The 19,566-nt window shown below is 42.4% G+C and overlaps 1 protein-coding gene across 15 annotated transcripts in view; it reads left to right on the top strand.

The window, feature by feature from the left end:
- VPS13D (vacuolar protein sorting 13 homolog D) overlaps positions 1-19,566 on the top strand; it is a 301,308-nt gene that overhangs the window by 221,237 nt on the left and 60,505 nt on the right. For all 15 annotated transcript variants that reach the window (XM_033922659.1, XM_033922651.1, XM_033922648.1 and 12 more), the window contains 2 exons: positions 4,465-4,597; positions 14,979-15,174. In XM_033922659.1, coding sequence (XP_033778550.1) covers positions 4,465-4,597; positions 14,979-15,174 — 329 coding nt within the window. The remainder of the gene's footprint in view (positions 1-4,464; positions 4,598-14,978; positions 15,175-19,566) is intronic.

Below are 19,566 nucleotides of genomic sequence, written 5' to 3'. Positions count from 1 at the left end.
ATGTTGGGTCCTGTATCCCTAGCGGACTAGGTCCTTTAAGGCTTTTATGTGGATAACCTATTTTTATATGGATGAATTTATTTTTATGTGGATGATTTCAGTGTACCTTTGGAACTTTGACACTTTCAATAAAGTTCATTTAGGAACATCGTCACTCCACAGAGTTTTTTTTATATGAACGTGGCACAGCCTGTCTGGATTGTTCAATAGCATTTGCATGGTTCTGGAATGTCACCCACATGAAACATTTGCATTGCCGACCATTAAAAAAAAACAACAAAACCAACTTCTACTGAAGAGTCTTCCAGTCTTGCATTTTCATCCAGAAAGTTTTTTTTTAAATTATGCTTTGCACTTTGCATTTTATGGCAAACATATGTCTTAAGTCTCTTATGACTAGAGTATTTGCTTTTCAGCTCTGCAGGTCTCTCTGTATAGAATGATAGCTTTGTATTTAAATAACATTCCTGTGAGCTTTCTGAAAGGTTAAACTAGGGTCATTGGGACTTAGTGTACTTATTTCATTAGAGCCTGCAAAAAGAAAGTGGTTCCTTATATATTCATGGACTACATTTTATAGTTATGCGAGTTGTGTGCATTTGTTGACGTCGTGATCCTGTTACAGGCCCAGTAAGTAATTCCAAGCTACTCGATTCTTTGTTAGACAGCATTATTATTTTAAATTTTGCTTCTACTGTATCCCAAATATGTCTTTGGAACCTGAGCTTTTCTGCTTTAGATTTATGACCATTGAGAGGAAAACATCTGTCAAACCACTGAAAACTGCTGGTAAATCCATTTATTTAATCTCTGTCCATCAGTTAAATAACTTGGTTGGAACATAAGCCAAGGTCAGCTCTTGTGATTGCTACACACATTTGGGCAGCGATTTGCTTGTGGTGCCTTAGAAGATATAAAACCTGTGGAACTGCAATTGATTTTTATAGAGGCAAAATAGGTTTTGCCTGATAATAAGAACATAGGGCTAGATTCACTAACCCCCGATTCCGTGCCCGATCCGTGCCCAATTGCATGCAGGCCAACAAATTCACAAAAGGCCTGAATGCAAATGGGGGACAATCGTTGACACGCCCCCCCCCCCCACCCATCACACAAATTCCTAGAGAGCGATCCCGACACATGCGCAGACCATCTGTAGATGATCTGCGCATGCACTGGCCCTCCAAGCCCGGCAGATAATTGGAGGGGGAAGGTTTAACTGTTTTAAACTTTTTTGCGAGCCCGTGGTTTTAGCCCGTGGGTTAAAACCACGGGCTTGCACTGCGGGGAAGGGCAGGAGATTCGGGGCAGGCAGGAGATTCAGGGCTGAGAGCAGGGCGGCAGAAGGCAAGGCAGTCGGAAAGGACCTGAGCGACTGGTCCTCAGCAGTTGCTTTTTTTGGGATTGGCCAGCCCAGTCACTGTTCCCTGAAAAATTTTCTGAATCGTGTCCCTGCCTACTTTGCATACAATTTCCCCTCATTTGCATGCACGGATCGGAATTGTACCGGAGGAGAGGTTAGCGAATCGGGTTGGGGAGAAATCGGGTCAGAAAGGGGTCGCAAACCGATCGGTACACGATGCTTCACGTGTTGCGCCGTACAGGGGCGGGAACGTGGAGATCGGGTCCGGGGAAGAGGAAGGTTTGTTGTGCGCTGAAAGGGTAAGGGAGCCGGCCAGAAACAAACATGCTGCTGCACAGAGAAGTGGGGTGGGGGGGAGGGGAGGGAAATGCTGCTGCACAAGGAAATGGAGGGGGGAGGGAAATGCTGCGGCTACATAGGAAAGGGTGGGAGGGAAATGCTGCTGCTGCACAGGGAAGTTGGGGTGGGGGGAGAGGGAAAGGGGGCCAGGGAACAAACTTGCTTTGCTTTAGGGGGGGTGTGCTGGGGGGCAGGGAGCAATCTTGGTTTGCTTTGGGGGGGAGACAGAAGGGAGCCACGGAGAAAGGCAGACAGACAAAGGGGGCCAGGGAGAGAGACAGACAGAACGAATGACAGACAGACAGCGTCCAAAGAGAGAGAGACAAAGAAAACAAAACAGACAGACAGACATCTGCTCTAGCACCCATTAATGTAACGGGCTTAAAGACTAGTACATATATATATATATATATATATATATTGATTGAAAATCATCTCAGAAAACACTAACTCTGTATTTTAACACCTTTAAAGAAGCTCGTGTAAACTGTTCTGAATTGACTCCCCATTCCTTAGTAGTGTTATGGAAGCTTTCCAATAAACTAGATGGTTCACAACATTAAAATATACATATGTGGAGGTAGATAATACAAAGAAAGATGAGTATATGACAATACAGAAACAATAATTATAGTATATGTATATAGATGGTATAAATAGTAAGACTTCCAAACAATCGCATTCAAGTGCACAGCAACCTTTCAGCTAATATAAGTTAATCAGTGGAGAAAAGACCTCAGCGTCGCGTAGGATCAAATAAATGAATAGATCCTTTAGACCAAGCAACTTCAAATAGCAAGTTTTAAAGATGCAGACACATCCTCCACCATAAAAACTCCACTGTTGGCTGGAAAGTGGTCTGCAAGAAATTGATTTGGACCAGTTGCCATTTCTAGATTCTGCCAAAGCATCAGCTAGAGAAGATCTTTGCAGCAGATAAGTTTATTATTATTTCTTTGTTTTGAGTTTTTTGATTAAGAGCTTAATATATTATTTATCTATGCTACATTTTAAACTCAAACAATAAAAGAAGTAGAAAAACAGTGGAGTTTTTATGGTGGAGGATGTGTCTGCATCTTTAAAACTTGCTATTTGAAGTTGCTTGGTCCGAAGGATCTATTCATTTGTTTGATCCTACACAACGCTGAGGTCTTTTTTCCACTGACTAACTTATAATAGTTGATAGGTTGCTACTGTCCTGTATGCTGCTGTGTACTTGAATGTGATTCTGGGCTGTATAAAGAGAGGCGTAGTCAGTAGAAGGAAGAAGGTGTTGATGCCCCTGTACAGGTCATTGGTGAGGCCCCACTTGGAGTATTGTGTTCAGTTTTGGAGACCGTATCTGGCGAAAGATGTAAGAAGACTTGAGGCGGTCCAGAGGAGGGCGACGAAAATGATATGAGGCTTGCGCCAGAAGACGTATGAGGAGAGACTGGAAGCCCTGAATATGTATACCCTAGAGGAAAGGAGAGACAGGGGAGATATGATTCAGACGTTCAAATACTTAAAGGGTATTAACGTAGAACAAAATCTTTTCCAGAGAAAGGAAAATGGTAAAACCAGAGGACATAATTTGAGGTTGAGGGGTGGTAGATTCAGGGGCAATGTTAGGAAATTCTACTTTACGGAGAGGGTGGTGGATGCCTGGAATGCGCTCCCAAGAGAGGTGGTGGAGAGTAAAACTGTGACTGAGTTCAAAGAAGCGTGGGATGAACACAGAAGATTTAGAATCAGAAAATTATATTAAAGATTGAACTAGGCCAGTTACTGGGCAGACTTGTACGGTCTGTGTCTGTGTATGGCCGTTTGGAGGAGGATGGGCAGGGGAGGGCTTCAATGGCTGGGAGGGTGTAGATGGGCTGGAGTAAGTCTTAACAGAGATTTCGGCAGTTGGAACCCAAGCACAGTACTGGGTAAAGCTTTGGATTCTCGCCCAGAAATAGCTAAGAAGAAAAAAAAAAAAAATTTAAATTGAATCAGGTTGGGCAGACTGGATGGACCATTCGGGTCTTTATCTGCCGTCATCTACTATGTTACTATGTATTCTATTCTGATTATTGCTATTTTTGTCATAAATAAGTAAGATACATATATATTTAGCTCATCACTGAAGTTCATAGATTGTAACACCATAATAATAATAATAATAACTTTATTTTTGTATACCGCAATACCACAAAACAGTTCAGAGTGGTTTACAGGGTAAGAGACTGTACATTTACAGCGAAGTTACAGAATATCAGAAAACAGTTCAGAGCAGTTTACAAGGAGATGAGAACTGTACATATGCAATGAAGGTACAGAGAATTAGTTATCAAGTGTATGGTATAAACCAGTGGCAATTACAAAATGATCCAATAACTGTTGCAAGGGGGGGTGCAGAAAGGGGAAAGGAAAAACAACCGGGGAAGGGGGGGAGGAAGGGTAGGGAGGGAGGCGAGGTTGGGATTAGTAGTTTGGTTGGGAGAGCGGGGGTTAGAGGTATGATTTGAGATAGTTCCAGCCATTGCTTAATGATAGCACCTACTGGCTAAATACAAGATGCAGAAGAAGCTTTGATCTGTGGTTCCTGGTCGAGGATTGGAGGTGCAATTTGTGGGCTAGAGGGGAAGTTGAGAGGAGGATTAAAATAGTGGGGGGAAGGCTCATGGCACCATAACCCTAGTCCATCCAGATTTTGATTGATTTGGACATCCAAATGAGGGTGAGAAAGCTACAGAGAAAATGCATGTGTGTCAGTGTATTTTTTTTTCTCAATACAGTTTGCAGGGACGCTTTCAGATGGGCTCGGAAAGACCATGGACAACAGGCACCAGAGTGAGCGAGAGTACATCCGATACCAGGCAGCAACCAGTGGAGAGCACCTTGTAGCTGGAATTCATGGACTTGCTCATGGTAATGTGCGGTTCCATTAAATACACCAGCAGTATTAAATCACTTTTTTTTTTTTTTTTAGTGTGTGTCACTGCGTTTGTAAGTAGATAAGGCAATTTAGTTTGAGTTTTCATTTAAACTCTTAGGGGTGTGATATAAAGTCTAGTTACTCTGGAAGCAATGAAGAACTTGGTCCTACTTAAGACATTTTTATGCATGCTTTAATCTTCCTAATGTGTGGGGGGGGTTTCTATTTTTTTTTTGGGGGGGGGAATTCAAAATTGAAAAGTAGCAGCTCTTTTTGTAAATAAACTTTTTCTGTAGGTTGCCTGACTAACATAGTATATTTTTTATAAATTGTTTATTAACAAAATAATGGTATTAAAAGAACATTTACATCCCTTCTAGAAATCCTGTTTCATGTCAGGCATAACATATTGCTTAATTCTATATTTGATATAAGATCATGCAAGAAAGCAGAATACAGTTTTTGAGCACAAAATTAATTTTAAAGAGTTTCAAGTTTCTTAGGGTTTTATATACCGCCTATCAAGGTTATCTAAGCGGTTCTACAATCAGGCACTCAAGCATTTTCCCTCTCTGTCCCTGCGGGCTCACAATCTATCTAACGTACCTGGGGCTATGGAGCAAAATATAATTGGCATATGATTTATAAACCATACACAGTTGAGAACATGAGTTTCTTCCCTTCTTGCTGAATGGAGTTCCAAGCTTCGGGCTGATGAGAGTCAAAGAAACAGTGAAAAAAAATTCAGTAAACATTTTTGTGCCCTATTATTTATCACTTATGGTTTAAATGATTCCTTTTTGAGCAGGCATTCTGCAAGGAATGCCTCGTCAAGCAAACATGTAGTAATTATTTTAAGCGGGATAAAGTATTCTATTTTGATTTCAAGGAATTGGAAATTGAGGGCATTTGTTAAGAACATAAGCGTTGCCTCTGCCAGGTCAGACCAGGGGTCCATCGTGCCCAGCAGTCCGCTCCTGCAGCGGCCCCCCAGGTCCGTGACCTGTAAGTGGTCCTTAACCTAAAATTCTTCATTCCCTATTCATTTAGTACCTGTCTAGTTACTCTCTATCTGTACCCTTCAATCCCCTTCTCTTTCAGGAAATCATCCAATCTCTTTTTGAAGCCCAATATTGTTCCACAGGAGTGCCACGGATCACAAATTTGATTGGTTCAATGAAAGTAAAATCCAGATGTCTCAATCCGTCCTTTTTCTGGAGCCATATGGTAACCCTACGATGACAAAAGTAAATATACACAAGCTGAATATCAAAAAATATATATAGCCACCCCAAAATATTCATACAATGTACCAAGACCAAAGACAATATAAGGCAAGTTTCCACACTCATACGGAGAAAAGACCTCAGTGTTTCCCGGAACAAACCAGGGAAACTTCTAAATAGTTGTCATAGAGGAACATAAGAAAAACTCTGTTCAAAGTTAGATGAATAGCATTTCAAAAATACTGTCTAATATACACTTTTATATAAAAGTAGGAAACCACCATTTATCTTGTTAGAAACAATGTGTCCTTTGGTGGTGGATAAAAATCTCCGCACTTGAGACTACTCTTCTAGGAGAAAACTTTAGACTTTCCGACAGGCCCTGTTTCGCATTAACGCTGCATCAGGGGAATTTCTAGAGAATAAAGACAAAAAATAATCAGATAGTTTGTCAGTTAGAATACTTTTAGTAAAAATAATCATTTTAAATTCCAATTACATTGAAAAACGAACTACCGCTTCAAACATAAGAGCATAAGCAATGCCTCTGCTGGGTCAGACCTGAAGTCCATCGTGCCCAGCAATCCACTCATGCGGCGGCCCAACAGGTCCAGGACCTGTGCAGTAATCCTCTATCTATACCCCTCTATCCCCTTTTCCAACAGGAAACTGTCCAATCCTTTCTTGTACCCCAGTACCGTACTCTGCCCTATTACGCTCTCTGGAAGCACATTCCAGGTGTCCACCACACGTTGGGTAAAGAAGAACTTCCTAGCATTGGTTTTGAATCTGTCCCCTTTCAACTTTTCCGAATGCCCTCTTGATCTTTTATTTTTCGAAAGTTTGAAGAATCTGTCCCTCTCCACTCTCTCTATGCCCTTCATGATCTTATAAGTCTCCTCTTCTCCAGGGAAAAGAGACCCAGTTTCAGAAAAATGGTGACTCGGCATCTGACAGGGCTTTAAATGGGTGTGTGCTGGCGTAACTCCCAGCCAATGGAAAAAACGCTCAGGGAAAACCAATCAAAGATCACTTCTCCTCTTCTGTAGTAAGAAATTCAAAAAAAGGCGCGCCATTCAACTCTGGCATTCAGGCCATCCGAGGTACAAGTATGTAATTTTAAAACCCATTTTTGTTCATGCTGCCTTAAAAATGTTTTAAAATCCCCTCCCTTACTAGAGGGAACAAGGTGTTCTATGATCCAGCACCACATGATTCAAATCTAGGCAGTGCTGCACCATTGGTGCTTCAACTTTATTACAGGATAAACAGGACTTATGTTCAATAACATTGGGACTCATACATCAGCCATTCTGAACTACATCACCATTTCCAATAATAACTCTTACAATGTTCTATTGGGCAAATATTGGCCGCAGCTTTATTTCATATTATTTAAACATTAATTTTCAAACTTTTGAAAATATACCAAACTTAACTCTTAACAATTTATGATTTCCTTCCAAGAGCTATTCGGTATCGACACTAGCTCTCTTATCCAAACTTTCCCTAATCTCTCGGTGACTTACGGTGTCGTCAAGTCACCTCATCTCGTGGCGGTGTCGCACACGAGGACATATTTACTATTCATAGTACTTCAAATTTTATCTGCCTATCATAAGGCTCAGGTCATAGGCCTACCAACATATTAGCTGCGACCTCCCCACCCCCCACCCAATTCCCTACCTTCATCCCCATCATTCACCCTTCACTCTCTTAATACACCCAAAGCGGTGGGAGGGAGGGAAACTAAAAACCCTTTCCTCTCCTCCCTAGCTCTTTCCTCCGTGTTTCCAATTTAGCCCGCCAATTTCTTTCCTACTCTCCTCAGCCCCAGCTACACCCTTTTTCCTTTTTCCTCCAATCCCCTGCTTTTATCACCCACCAATCAAAATTATCTTCCTTGTTGCTAACCCTTTGCTCTTCATTCCAACCCCCAATCCACCCTTTTCTTTAACTGTTTAGGCCTTTGATATCGCCCACTGTTATTGGCCACCCAGATTAACTGTGTGGCCTTTTTAACATTGGGACTCATACATCAGCCATTCTGAACTACATCACCATTTCCAATAATAACTCTTACAATGTTCTATTGGGCAAATATTGGCCGCAGCTTTATTTCATATTATTTAAACATTAATTTTCAAACTTTTGAAAATATACCAAACTTAACTCTTAACAATTTATGATTTCCTTCCAAGAGCTATTCGGTATCGACACTAGCTCTCTTATCCAAACTTTCCCTAATCTCTCGGTGACTTACGGTGTCGTCAAGTCACCTCATCTCGTGGCGGTGTCGCACACGAGGACATATTTACTATTCATAGTACTTCAAATTTTATCTGCCTATCATAAGGCTCAGGTCATAGGCCAAAAGCAGTGACAGAATTTCTTGTCACTGCTCCCCCCACTACTGCAGCCAACTAGCCCAATAAACAAGTCTGTAACAAATCCTGAATGGAACTAAGAAAAATATTTACCCCAATTAAAGATAAATGGACACCATCCAGGCGAAATAAACCCGGACAGTCCACTGAAATGAGGTCATGGACCAAGACCAGACCTCCCATCATAGCTATAAATTTTGACACTTCAGCATTCACTCACCTGCGAAGCCGCTCAATAGCGGCAGGCTTATGTGCACCCTTCCAGCAACGGCGAGGAAGAATGTGAGACCATACCAGGCGCGCTGCAGGGAAGGAGCAGGCAATGGACAATACATCTTGCTTTATTTGGCGAATTAATTCAACCCCTGTGACAGAGCATAAATCATTGCCCCCCAAATGCACTAATATAAGCAGTGGAGAGGAGAAACGATGAGCTTGATGCAAAGTAGGCAACAACTGCTCCCAAATCATTCCTCGAATTCCAAGCCAGCGAATCCGGACACCAGCCTCAGCCCGGCCCAAATTGTGACCCCAGCAGGATTCTCTGGCATGCTTATGGGCCCAAAAGATGTGAGAGTGTCCACAGAGCCAGACGCAGATATCTGGAGACAAAGAGAGCATTGGTCGAGGACCTGAAAAATAAACTAACAAACATCAGTATCACCCAACTCCATCATGCCAACTCTCTCACATAACCCTTATATTGATTGGAACGCCAACGTCCCACTCTCTGAATCAGCGCCGGAGGTGCACCAGCAGCTGCTGCAGAAGTGGCTGCCCCAATTCTAAAAGAATGGGTTCCAAATTCCCGAGGATCATAGCCTAGGGCAGTCACACTCTTCTTCAAGAGAGCTGCAAATTGATAACGAGTTAAAGGTAAGGAATTCATATGCTCCAACCAATAAAGGCCCCCCGAAGGTAGAACACCACTATAGCGGAATGCCAAATGTATCGGGCACACCGCCAAATTATTCAACCTCCGCAACACAGACCAGACTCCTCTACCCTCTTGATCCGTTTTGGACCTACGAAAATGGAGCTTCAGATAAGAGTCCTCCAAAATAACGTCCTGAAAAAGCAAACCAGATTCTCCAACTGCCCGGTGTGATGGCGCTACTAACTCTCCAATCCGACATGCTACAAAGAAAGCCACTACAAAGGCTAATTAGAAACATAGAAACATAGAAAGATGACGGCAGAAAAGGGCTACTGCCCACCAAGTCTGCCCACTCTACTGACCCACCCCATTAAGTCTGAGTGCTAATGACCCAGCTCCTTAACTCAATAGGGTTTCATACTCAGATGAGCAAATACTGGACAGCTGACCATACTGGACAGCAAAACCAACATTTCATAAGTAATAGGACGGCGTCGCAAATGCGGACGGTACTCAACTCCCGACCGCGCATATCCTTTTAAAAGCTGTTTAACTAAAAATGTCCCAGTGACATTCGGCCATTTATATAAACGAGACACAAAAACTAAACTAGCTATTGTTTGAGACACCATCACAAATGACCATCCCTGTTGGGCACAATATCCTATGAATGCCACAAGTGCCGGTTCCGAAATAGGGAAATCACAACCAGAATACTGCTGTTCCAAAAAGAACAGTAAACGCCTCCATCCAAGCGCATAAGATTTCCAAGTATTAGGTGCTAAAGACCGATGCAAGAGCTGCTGACTGCCCGCTGGAAGATCTCCCATAATTCCTCCCTCATGGGTGTCGGGAAGCCATCCGCTGCAGGAGCTAGCGCTCTGAACCGGGACCACTGTGAACGAGAAAGTGCATCAGCTATTTCATTTAAAACCCCTGGCACATGCCTTGCTGACAAACACACATTCAGATGCAAACCTGCTAGCACAATGAGTCTCAGCAGCTCTATCAATCTAGGGCATTTTGCCGACTGGCGATTAAGAGCTGAAACCACCGCTAAATTGTCTGAAAATATGACTACTTTCTTATTAGCCAAACGAGCCCCCCAAGTATCCAAAGCTACCCATACTGGAAACAGCTCCTGCAAGGCAATATTGGTACACAAACTAGCTGATCTCCACCAGTGCGGCCACTGATGAGCACACCAGGCCCCACCAAAAAACACACCAAATCCAATCTCGCCAGACGCATCTGTAAACAATTGAAGATCAGAACTAGAAACCGCAGCAGATTGCCAAATACAGGCACCATTAAAAGACAACAGAAATGAATGCCACAGTCTCAAATCCTGACATACCGCACTTGTCAAACGCACTTTATAATACGGTCTTTTCAGACCCACTGACAACAATGCCAAACGCCTAGAAAATACTCTCCCCATCGGAATAACTCTGGCTGCAAAATTGAAATGGCCAACCAAAGTTTGGATTTCTTTTAAAGTTAATTTTTTCTTGGCACATGCTGACTCAATAGCTGCCACCAAATTTTGCACTTTATGCAAAGGCAGACGGGATTCCATCCAAACTGAGTCCAATTCAATCCCTAAAAATATCAAAGAGGTCACAGGCCCTGCACACTTATCTTGAGCCAACGGGATCCCTAAGGCATCTGCTACCGCTTGAAAGGCGGACATCAAATCAGCACATTCCTGGGAATCAGGAGTCCAACAAACAAGAAATCATCCAAATAATGGACAATGGAACTGCTCCCACTCACTTGTTGCACAACCCAGTGCACAAAAGTAGAAAATGCCTCAAAATATTTGCAAGAAATGGAACATCCCATTGGCATACATTTGTCAAAATAATAATGACCCTCAAAATGGAAACCAAGCAGGTGAAACGCAGTGGGATGCACAGGCAACAAACGGAATGCTGATTCAATGTCAGCCTTAGCCATCATGGACCCTCTACCAAAATTCCGCACCAAAGCAACCGCCTCATCAAACGAGGCATATTGTACAGTACAGAGCTGTGGATCAATAAAATCATTAACACTGGAACCTGCTGGGTAAGACAGATTGTGTATCAACCGAAAAGTACCAGGTTCCTTCTTTGGTATAATACCTAACGGGGATACCACTAAATCTTTAAATGGAGGAACCCGAAATGGCCCCGCAATCCTACCCAAACTGAGCTCCTTCTGTAACTTAACACAGACAACATCCCTATGCAAAGCCACAGATTGAGAATTTCGCGAGCGATGCCGCAAGGGCGGCCCCTCAAACGGTATGGGGAAACCTTCAAAAAATCCAACCCTCAAAAGATTACATCACCCCTATTTGGATACAAATTTAACCAATCTTGTAAAACCTTATTATTAATGGGGGAAGGAGCTTTGCCCACAACTCCTTGTGGCAAAAGACCCTGAATTTCCAAAAAAACTGCCCCCGACCGGGTTGCATGCCTCCCGGGCAACAAAAGGCTGGGTGGCCTCCCATACACTGACTGCAACAGTGTCAGAAGCGACATGTGGAGCGAGTACAGCGCCCCGCATTAAATTGAAAACATGCTGGGGGTGCCAAACCCCCTTTGACACCAATTCCCCTCCCTGTTCCATCAGGCCCGAATCCCGCAGACGCGGGAGCCCACCGAGTACCTGTACCTCCCGGTCCCCCTTGCATATTTCCACTCCCAAACTGTCCACCTGCTGAGCCGAGGGTCCGAAAGGACGCCCCCCGGAAAGGAGTCATCTCAGCTAGCCACAGGTCAACATCCCGCACCCCCCAACAATCCGCTTTATCACGCACTAGACTTTTCCTAAACTGTTCGTCATAATTAAGCCAAAACCATCCCCCATAAGTCCTGTACGCTCTCAAGATGAGATCCGCATAACGTAACAACCCAGGATATAAATCAGGACGAGCCTCACCTAGCACACTAGCAAATACATTAAATCCTAATAACCAATTAAATATATTCTTTGCTATCCGACCACCTTTTTTTTTTTTTTAGCATCCTCTTTACTACTATCCTTAGTCTGAGTCCCCGTATTTTCCCGCGCTAAAAGAGTGAAAAAATCAATAAACTTGCCCCTCAAAATCTTCCTTTTCCACTTAGAATAAATATGACAATCCAACGGAGCAATATCACATAATGTATGCCCCTTTCTAGATAAACCCGGCGCACCACCATCACTAGGGCGAAACCCCCCAACAGCCGTCTGGACAGAACTAATCCTCACTTCCTCTTCCGATGAAGAAGATGAAGAAGACTGCGAGGACCCGGATGAGTCTGAGGACTCCCATACTGACAAAGGATCCAACCCAACCATTCGCCGCTGACGCTTCTCACGATCCATGCGCTTTACTACATGGTGCAGGCGCTTCAAAAACTTTTTATCCCGTAAACTGTTACGCAATGCCTTTTTACCAGCATGCTGTAACCCAAGCGATTGTCCCTCTCGTGAGGACTCCCCTAAATCAACCCCCTGCACCTCTCCTAACGCAGAGAGCAAAGAATAAACCAACTCACCAGATGTCCGCGGTATCGCTGCAACACTGGTACTGGCCACAGCAACTTCATCACTCGCAGCCCTGACGGTGCCCGGGACTGGAACTGGCTCCACATCACAGGTCCGAGATTCCTCCGCTGTGCCCCTAGGCTCTGCAGTCACCGGAACAGCCTTCCTGGCAACTTGCCTGGCCGGTCGAGCCCATCCAGCAGCATCCTTGTGCCCTTTAGGCTGCTGTTTACCTGTAGTCAAGGGAACCCTTTTCCCAAGCCCAGACTTACCCTGCTTTCCCCCTTTCACTCTCTTCTGACTACTAGCACCTGTTTTCTTCACCCCACCCATCCTGCTCCTCCAATAACCAAATGAATTAAACCCACACGTGTAAAGCAAAGTTATAACCCTGAATCCACTCACCCACCCACTGGCACTCACACTACGAACACTAAGAATCACAACCCTGTACCCACACAAGCCACTGTCACACAGACTACTGTGCTCTGAACTGAGAACACCCTACCTGGTATCAGCAACACTGCCTCCCAAACCTCAGATCACACAAAAAAGCCCCTTTCCCACTTTGACCCTAGAGAAAACACTGCACACACAAAAACTCTAACAAATGTATCCCCCGACTGCAAACAACCCCCCAACCGGACCCGACCAAACCTCAACCTGCCTGATAACCGCCGTAAAAGACCTGAAAGCCACTGTCCGGATTCCCCCGTCGGCACTACAAAGCTCCCCCTCTGTGTCAGAGATGCGCCGCCGGCCGGAAACTCCACCCACTGAATCGGTCACCCGACCCCGCACAAGAAAGTGCTGGCGGCCCGACTACGACACCCTTCCCTGCACACAGAAAAAACAGCCAGCACGGGCGTAAATCAAAGAAGGCAAGCAGATTGAACTTACCCCGGCGGCACAGAAGGGAGGGGGGGAGTGAAACCTCCACACACTCGAGCTCCGGCCTCTTCACGACGACTCGAATCCTTCCTTTATACCACCACCAATCTAGCAAGTACCAGAGCAAGCCAATACACCCTGACCACTCAAAAATTCCGAATTACAAATACCACGAAACTAAAAACCCTTTCCTCTCCTCCCTAGCTCTTTCCTCCGTGTTTCCAATTTAGCCCGCCAATTTCTTTCCTACTCTCCTCAGCCCCAGCTACACCCTTTTTCCTTTTTCCTCCAATCCCCTGCTTTTATCACCCACCAATCAAAATTATCTTCCTTGTTGCTAACCCTTTGCTCTTCATTCCAACCCCCAATCCACCCTTTTCTTTAACTGTTTAGGCCTTTGATATCGCCCACTGTTATTGGCCACCCAGATTAACTGTGTGGCCTTTTTTATTCTCGTTTTGAAAGGTCGGGATGTCTGTCCAATATATAGCTTGTTACATGGACAGTAGATCATCCTGCTATCTAATTTTGGGCACAATTTATCGAATCTACCCCAAGTGTGCACAACAAATGGTGGCTGAGAAGGAGACGCCAAGATTGAATGTACCTCCCGCCTACACTTATCCCTTCAGGCCAGCCCATCGCACAGCAATAAGCCTCAGCAGAATCCTGGTTATAGCTTCCGACCAACAGTGTCCACGCAGAGCCGCCATGGCACCATGTTAACGTTGGCTGCCATGCACCAATGTCCCATTGCCTCGCCTTTCTAGGCTTCATCACGACAGATGATAGGAGGGGAGTCGTTATTAATTGTCCACCTCTGACATAAGTGTCATCCTGAGTAGTCTAGTGCTTTTTAATGTCTGTGGGCTTGAATATGTAAATGCAAAAATACTCTTGATAACTCACAAAAATTCTTTCATTGTTTTTTTAGTTGAATAATAGGGAAGCTCCTTTTCATGTGTTGTCTTTTTCTGTTATTTTGTTTTAGTTTTTTGTTGTTGTTGCTTTTTGTTTTTGTTTTTTGTTTTCTGTGGAGGAGTGATTTAACAACGTGCAACTCATTTCTTACTCCAGAGATAAATTGTTTGAGGTCTTTGTCACAGTCCAAAAAAAATAAAAAAGTTGGCAAAAAGCCAGTTAGGTAGTTCAACCTATGACTTGCTAGGGCTAAAGAAAGCATTTTCAATGGAAGCGTCCAAGGCAATTAAAACAAAATCATTTACAATAAAGTAACATAGCAAAAAAAATGTAAATCATTAGTGTGATCCTCTCCTCTGAGTATTTACTTTCTGATCATCTGCTTCTCCATTGAATCTTTAGTGTTTATATTTTTTATATTTCAAGCACTTGTGATTTCATTATCAAAATTTTAGGAATGTGTTTGGGAGCTCCACTTTTGAATTTATTTTATAACTTTGCACAACATTATTGCTCTAACAGGATTTCTTTTTTTGTTTGGTTGTGCTAGGCATCATAGGTGGACTGACGAGTGTAATAACCTCTACGGTTGAAGGTGTAAAGACTGAAGGAGGAGTCAGTGGGTTTATATCTGGCCTAGGAAAGGGGCTAGTTGGCACTGTAACGAAGCCAGTGGCCGGAGCCCTGGATTTTGCATCAGAAACAGCCCAGGCTGTCAGAGACACTGCCACCCTCAGTGGGCACAGGTTAGTAAGTAGGAATTATTTCGAATCATTCACCATGATTTCTAAGCCTCATATCCTCGGCAGCTTTAGTACCTTAGGCAAATGCAGTGACTCAAAATAAAAGCTTACAAAAAAACTTTTAGGTATTTCACTGTTAAACTTCTGTGCCATTGTAGAATGATGCTAAGTAAAATTATTAACAGAATATAGAGCACTAAATTTTCAAAACAGATTTCTAGGATATTTAGAAAGAAAGAAATATATCAGAAAATCTACATAGCCAATACACATTAAGTAAACAGAGACGAGCAACAAAACTGGTGAAGGGTATGGAGAAACTGGAATATGAGGACAGACTTATAACACTAGGATTGTTCTCCCTTGAGAAAAGGAGACTGCGTGGGGATATGATCGAGACCTTCAAAATACTGAAAGGAATCGACAAAATAGAGCAGAGAAGATTATTTACATTGTCCAATTTGACACGGACTAGAGGACATGTAATGAAGCTAAGGGGGGACAGGTTCAGGACTAATGTCAGGAAGTTCTGCTTCACTCAGAGAGTGGTTGACACCTGGAATGCCCTCCCAGATGAGATTATTGCGGAATCGACCGTCCTAGGCTTCAAGAGCAAACTAGATGCATATCTCCTTAAGAGAGGCATATAAGGATATGGTGGGCTATAAATTAAGCCAGGTGTACACCTGGCAGGGCCTCCGCGTGTGCGGATCGCCGGACTTGATGGACCGAAGGTCTGATCCGGAGAAGGCAGTTCTTATGTTCTTATGGACCCTCAGAGGTGAAAATCTCAAAGCATCACGAGTGAGATCGCTCTACCACCAGTACTCTTCATCAGTCCAAGTGCAATATTTTATATATCAGATGCTTTATAGTCTTAGCAATTAAATACTACTACTATTGTTATTTCTATAGCGCTACCAGACGCACACACCGCTGTACGGAGTCGCATTAAATACTTAAATACGGATACGTTATAAATTGCTCGTAATAGTGTATCACTGTATACATGGACTAGCGCCAAACTACTTAGTTGATAACATTCTGCAATATGTTCCGCTCCAAAAGTTGTGCTCTGATTTGTATATTCCACCGGTCAAGCAGTTGTGTCCAGGGCAAGCATGTTTTCCTGTATCGGACCATACGCATGGAACGAGATTCCGACCTATATACATCAGCAAGAGAATTTTTATAACTTTAAGAAATTATTGAAGCGGTTTTTTGTTTTGCAAGATGAAAAATGGGAATTGAGTCTTTGACAGCAAGTTGAGCGCTGGTTGCTGACATGTTTTTTATTGTCTGTGCTTAGTTATGTATTGATGTTTATAATTGCGTATGTACTTTCTGTGACCCGCTTTGTATAAAGTGGGATATAAATAAATTAAAGTATAAATAGCAGCAGGGGGATAGATGGTCCACCAACATGAAAAATATGTAAAATCATCTATAATTGGCTAACAGTTTTGCTCCTCGGGGAGAGTGTTAGACCTTGGGGAATGAAAATCTATTCCAGACACTTATAAATAAACGGACATCAGGTCTCCCTACACCATAAAGTCATAAATGTGGGATTGGGAGTCATACTTTGGGACATGCATTTTGGACTTGTCCCATTATTCAAAATTTTTGGAAAAGAATAATATCCTATATGTCAAAAATAATTGGAAGATCTTTTCCACCCATTTTGTTTTAGATTTGCCAGAGGCTTTCAGACATTTGCCTAGGGGTCATCGGGTGCTGTGTAGGAAGATGAGTTTATTGGACAAAAAATGTATTTTACAATATTGGACAGTCCCTGACCCCCCGAAGTTTTGGCATTGGCGAAACCAGTTACATCAGTTGGCTATCTGGGAGGTGAGAGATGCTGGAAGGCCTGAGAAGCGAAAGTTAATGTTTATGAATATATGGGAACCTTACTTATAAACCTTGCATCCTAAGGGCCGTAGTGCGGTCTTAAGATGGGTTTCCTAGAGTGTATTGATGTGTCATAGTGAGGTGAATTAGAGAATACCATGGGGGGGAGGGTTTTGGGTGGGGAGGTGGAGGGTATTTATGCTTCTTATTTTATATTATTTGATGCATTGTTGTTGTATTATACATAATGTGATACTCTTATGTTGTTTTTGATATTGTATGCATCAATAAAAATTGTTTGAATCTATTAAGTGTCTGGAATAGATTTTCATTCCCGCAAGGTCTAACACTCTCCCCGAGGAGCAAAACAGTTAGCCAATTATAGATTATTTTACATATTGGACTTATTGGCAACTGCCAAGTCTGCAGGGTTAGATATCTTTTTTCCACCAACATGAACTCATGTTTTGCTTAAACAGGCTTTTTCAAAGCAATAATCTCCTCATAGCAACATATCTCAACAGTATGTATATCCTGCTTAGGCAAAACATGAGTTCATGTCAGCGGACCATCTATCCCCCCGTTGCTATTTAATTGCAAAGACTCTAAAGCATTCATATAAAGCATCTGATAGCGATCTCACTCGTAATGCTTTGAGATTTTCACCTCTGAGAGTCCAAGAAATGTTTGCTTAATGTGTATTGGATATATAGCTTTTCTGTTATAAGTAAAATTATGAACCATTTTAGAAGATACCTTGTATGCTTCTAAGGCAATAAAAAATGATTTGACATCTATCAAACCAAGGCAGTGACTCTAAACTCCCACCAGATTAGCGACTCTGTACTTGTGCTGTGAATTTCTCTCTGATTGAACTCTTTGAGCAGCCAGTGGCTCTGAAACTTAAAAGAAGTTTAAATATTAATAAATATTATTATTTTTTAATGTATAAAACATATTTTAAAGGATGCATACAGCTGTCTGATTAACAACATTGATTTAAGTACTAAATCACAACATAGTTCCATTACTAAATCAAAGGAGGCCATATTTACATTGTTGTATAAAATATTTTGGCAACAGATTTTGCTGCCTGCAGTTTCTTCTAGTGTATTTGCTGTGTGTTTTGGTTAATTTGCCCATTTGTAATTAAGAAACAGTTAAATTGCTCTCCACATATGTTTTGAGTGAATAACTATAGTAACATGCCCAGTTGATAGCATCAGGTAAGAACCAATTGGCCCAACCCCTTCTGACCATTGTTAGGTAGATGAGAATATAAATCTCCAAATTTAAACTAATAGCAGCTTCTTTGCTGTTTTTAACCTAACCTCAATCCTTTTCCTACCACTATGCTCTTTACCTGTCCTAAGCAAGCTTAAAATTCTATCATGGATCTGACCTCCACTTAGACTGTCAGTCCTCGTTTCACCTTGGTTGTTATGAATACCATGCTTTACTAACAATCAAGTACCCACCACATCTAATCACCAAACTTCAGAATGATTCAGACAGACAGACACTAAAACCTTTTAATGTTTGACTTTATTCTTCTTTGTGTTCTGCTCTAATTCACCCAATAGGAGGAAATAATTTTTCACTCAGAGAATAGTTAAACTCTGGAACACATTGCAAGATGATGTGGTAAGAGCGGTTAATGTAACTGGTTTTAAAAAAAAGGTTTGGACAAGTTCCTGGAGGAAAAGTCCATAGTCTGCTATTGAGACAGTAACTATTGGATAAGTAGCATGGCATGTTGCTACTATTTGGGTTTTTGCCACGTACTTTGTGACCTGGATTGGCCATTGTGGAGACAGGATACAGACCTTTGGTCTGACCGAGTAAGGCTATTCTTATGTTCTTGTGTTAATATATAGAAGATAAATTTACATTCACCGAGTCTTCAGTGTGTTCAGATATATCTGGAGCATATTCATTACAGGTTCTCTGATAACTAGACTGTTTGGTGGTTATCTCCAGGATGAGGTTAGGAACAAAACATTGAGATGAAATGACTTGTCCAGTTTTTACACGAGCAGAAATTGGAAGAGCGGGATTTGAACTTTTAAATCTCAGTATCTTTCTTAGCCATTTGGGCTGTGACATTCATATTGCATGTCTCACCAGAAGCAATTGCTGTTGAGGACCTTAGGAAAGGGCAGCTAGCTTGACAAAGCAGGAATTCACACTAACAGTTTTTTCTTCTTGTGAAAATATAAGCAGAGAGTTGACCATCTGACAGTACTTAACTTTATAGGGTCCTAAGTTCAATGCCTTATATTATACCAAGTGGTTCTCCAGTCCAGACCATGACATTAAATCAGTATGTTGGAGGTTCAGTATGTCTTTTAATGCCCTTGGCTATTAGCATTGAACTTTACCACTAGAAGCCATGTGTGGCAAGCAATATAATTCTTCCCTTTCAGTACAGAAGGAGATTTATCAAGTGCCATTATATTAAATCAAGATTTCAGTATTTCCAGTTTTTCTGTAGCTGTAAAATAAGGACTTGAGCTGAAGCCATTCCATTTCTTTATACAT

This window comes from Geotrypetes seraphini, chromosome 15, assembly GCF_902459505.1.
Source record: "Geotrypetes seraphini chromosome 15, aGeoSer1.1, whole genome shotgun sequence".
Taxonomy (NCBI): Eukaryota; Metazoa; Chordata; class Amphibia; order Gymnophiona; family Dermophiidae; genus Geotrypetes; species Geotrypetes seraphini.
This window is presented reverse-complemented; position numbering and strand designations above follow the sequence as displayed.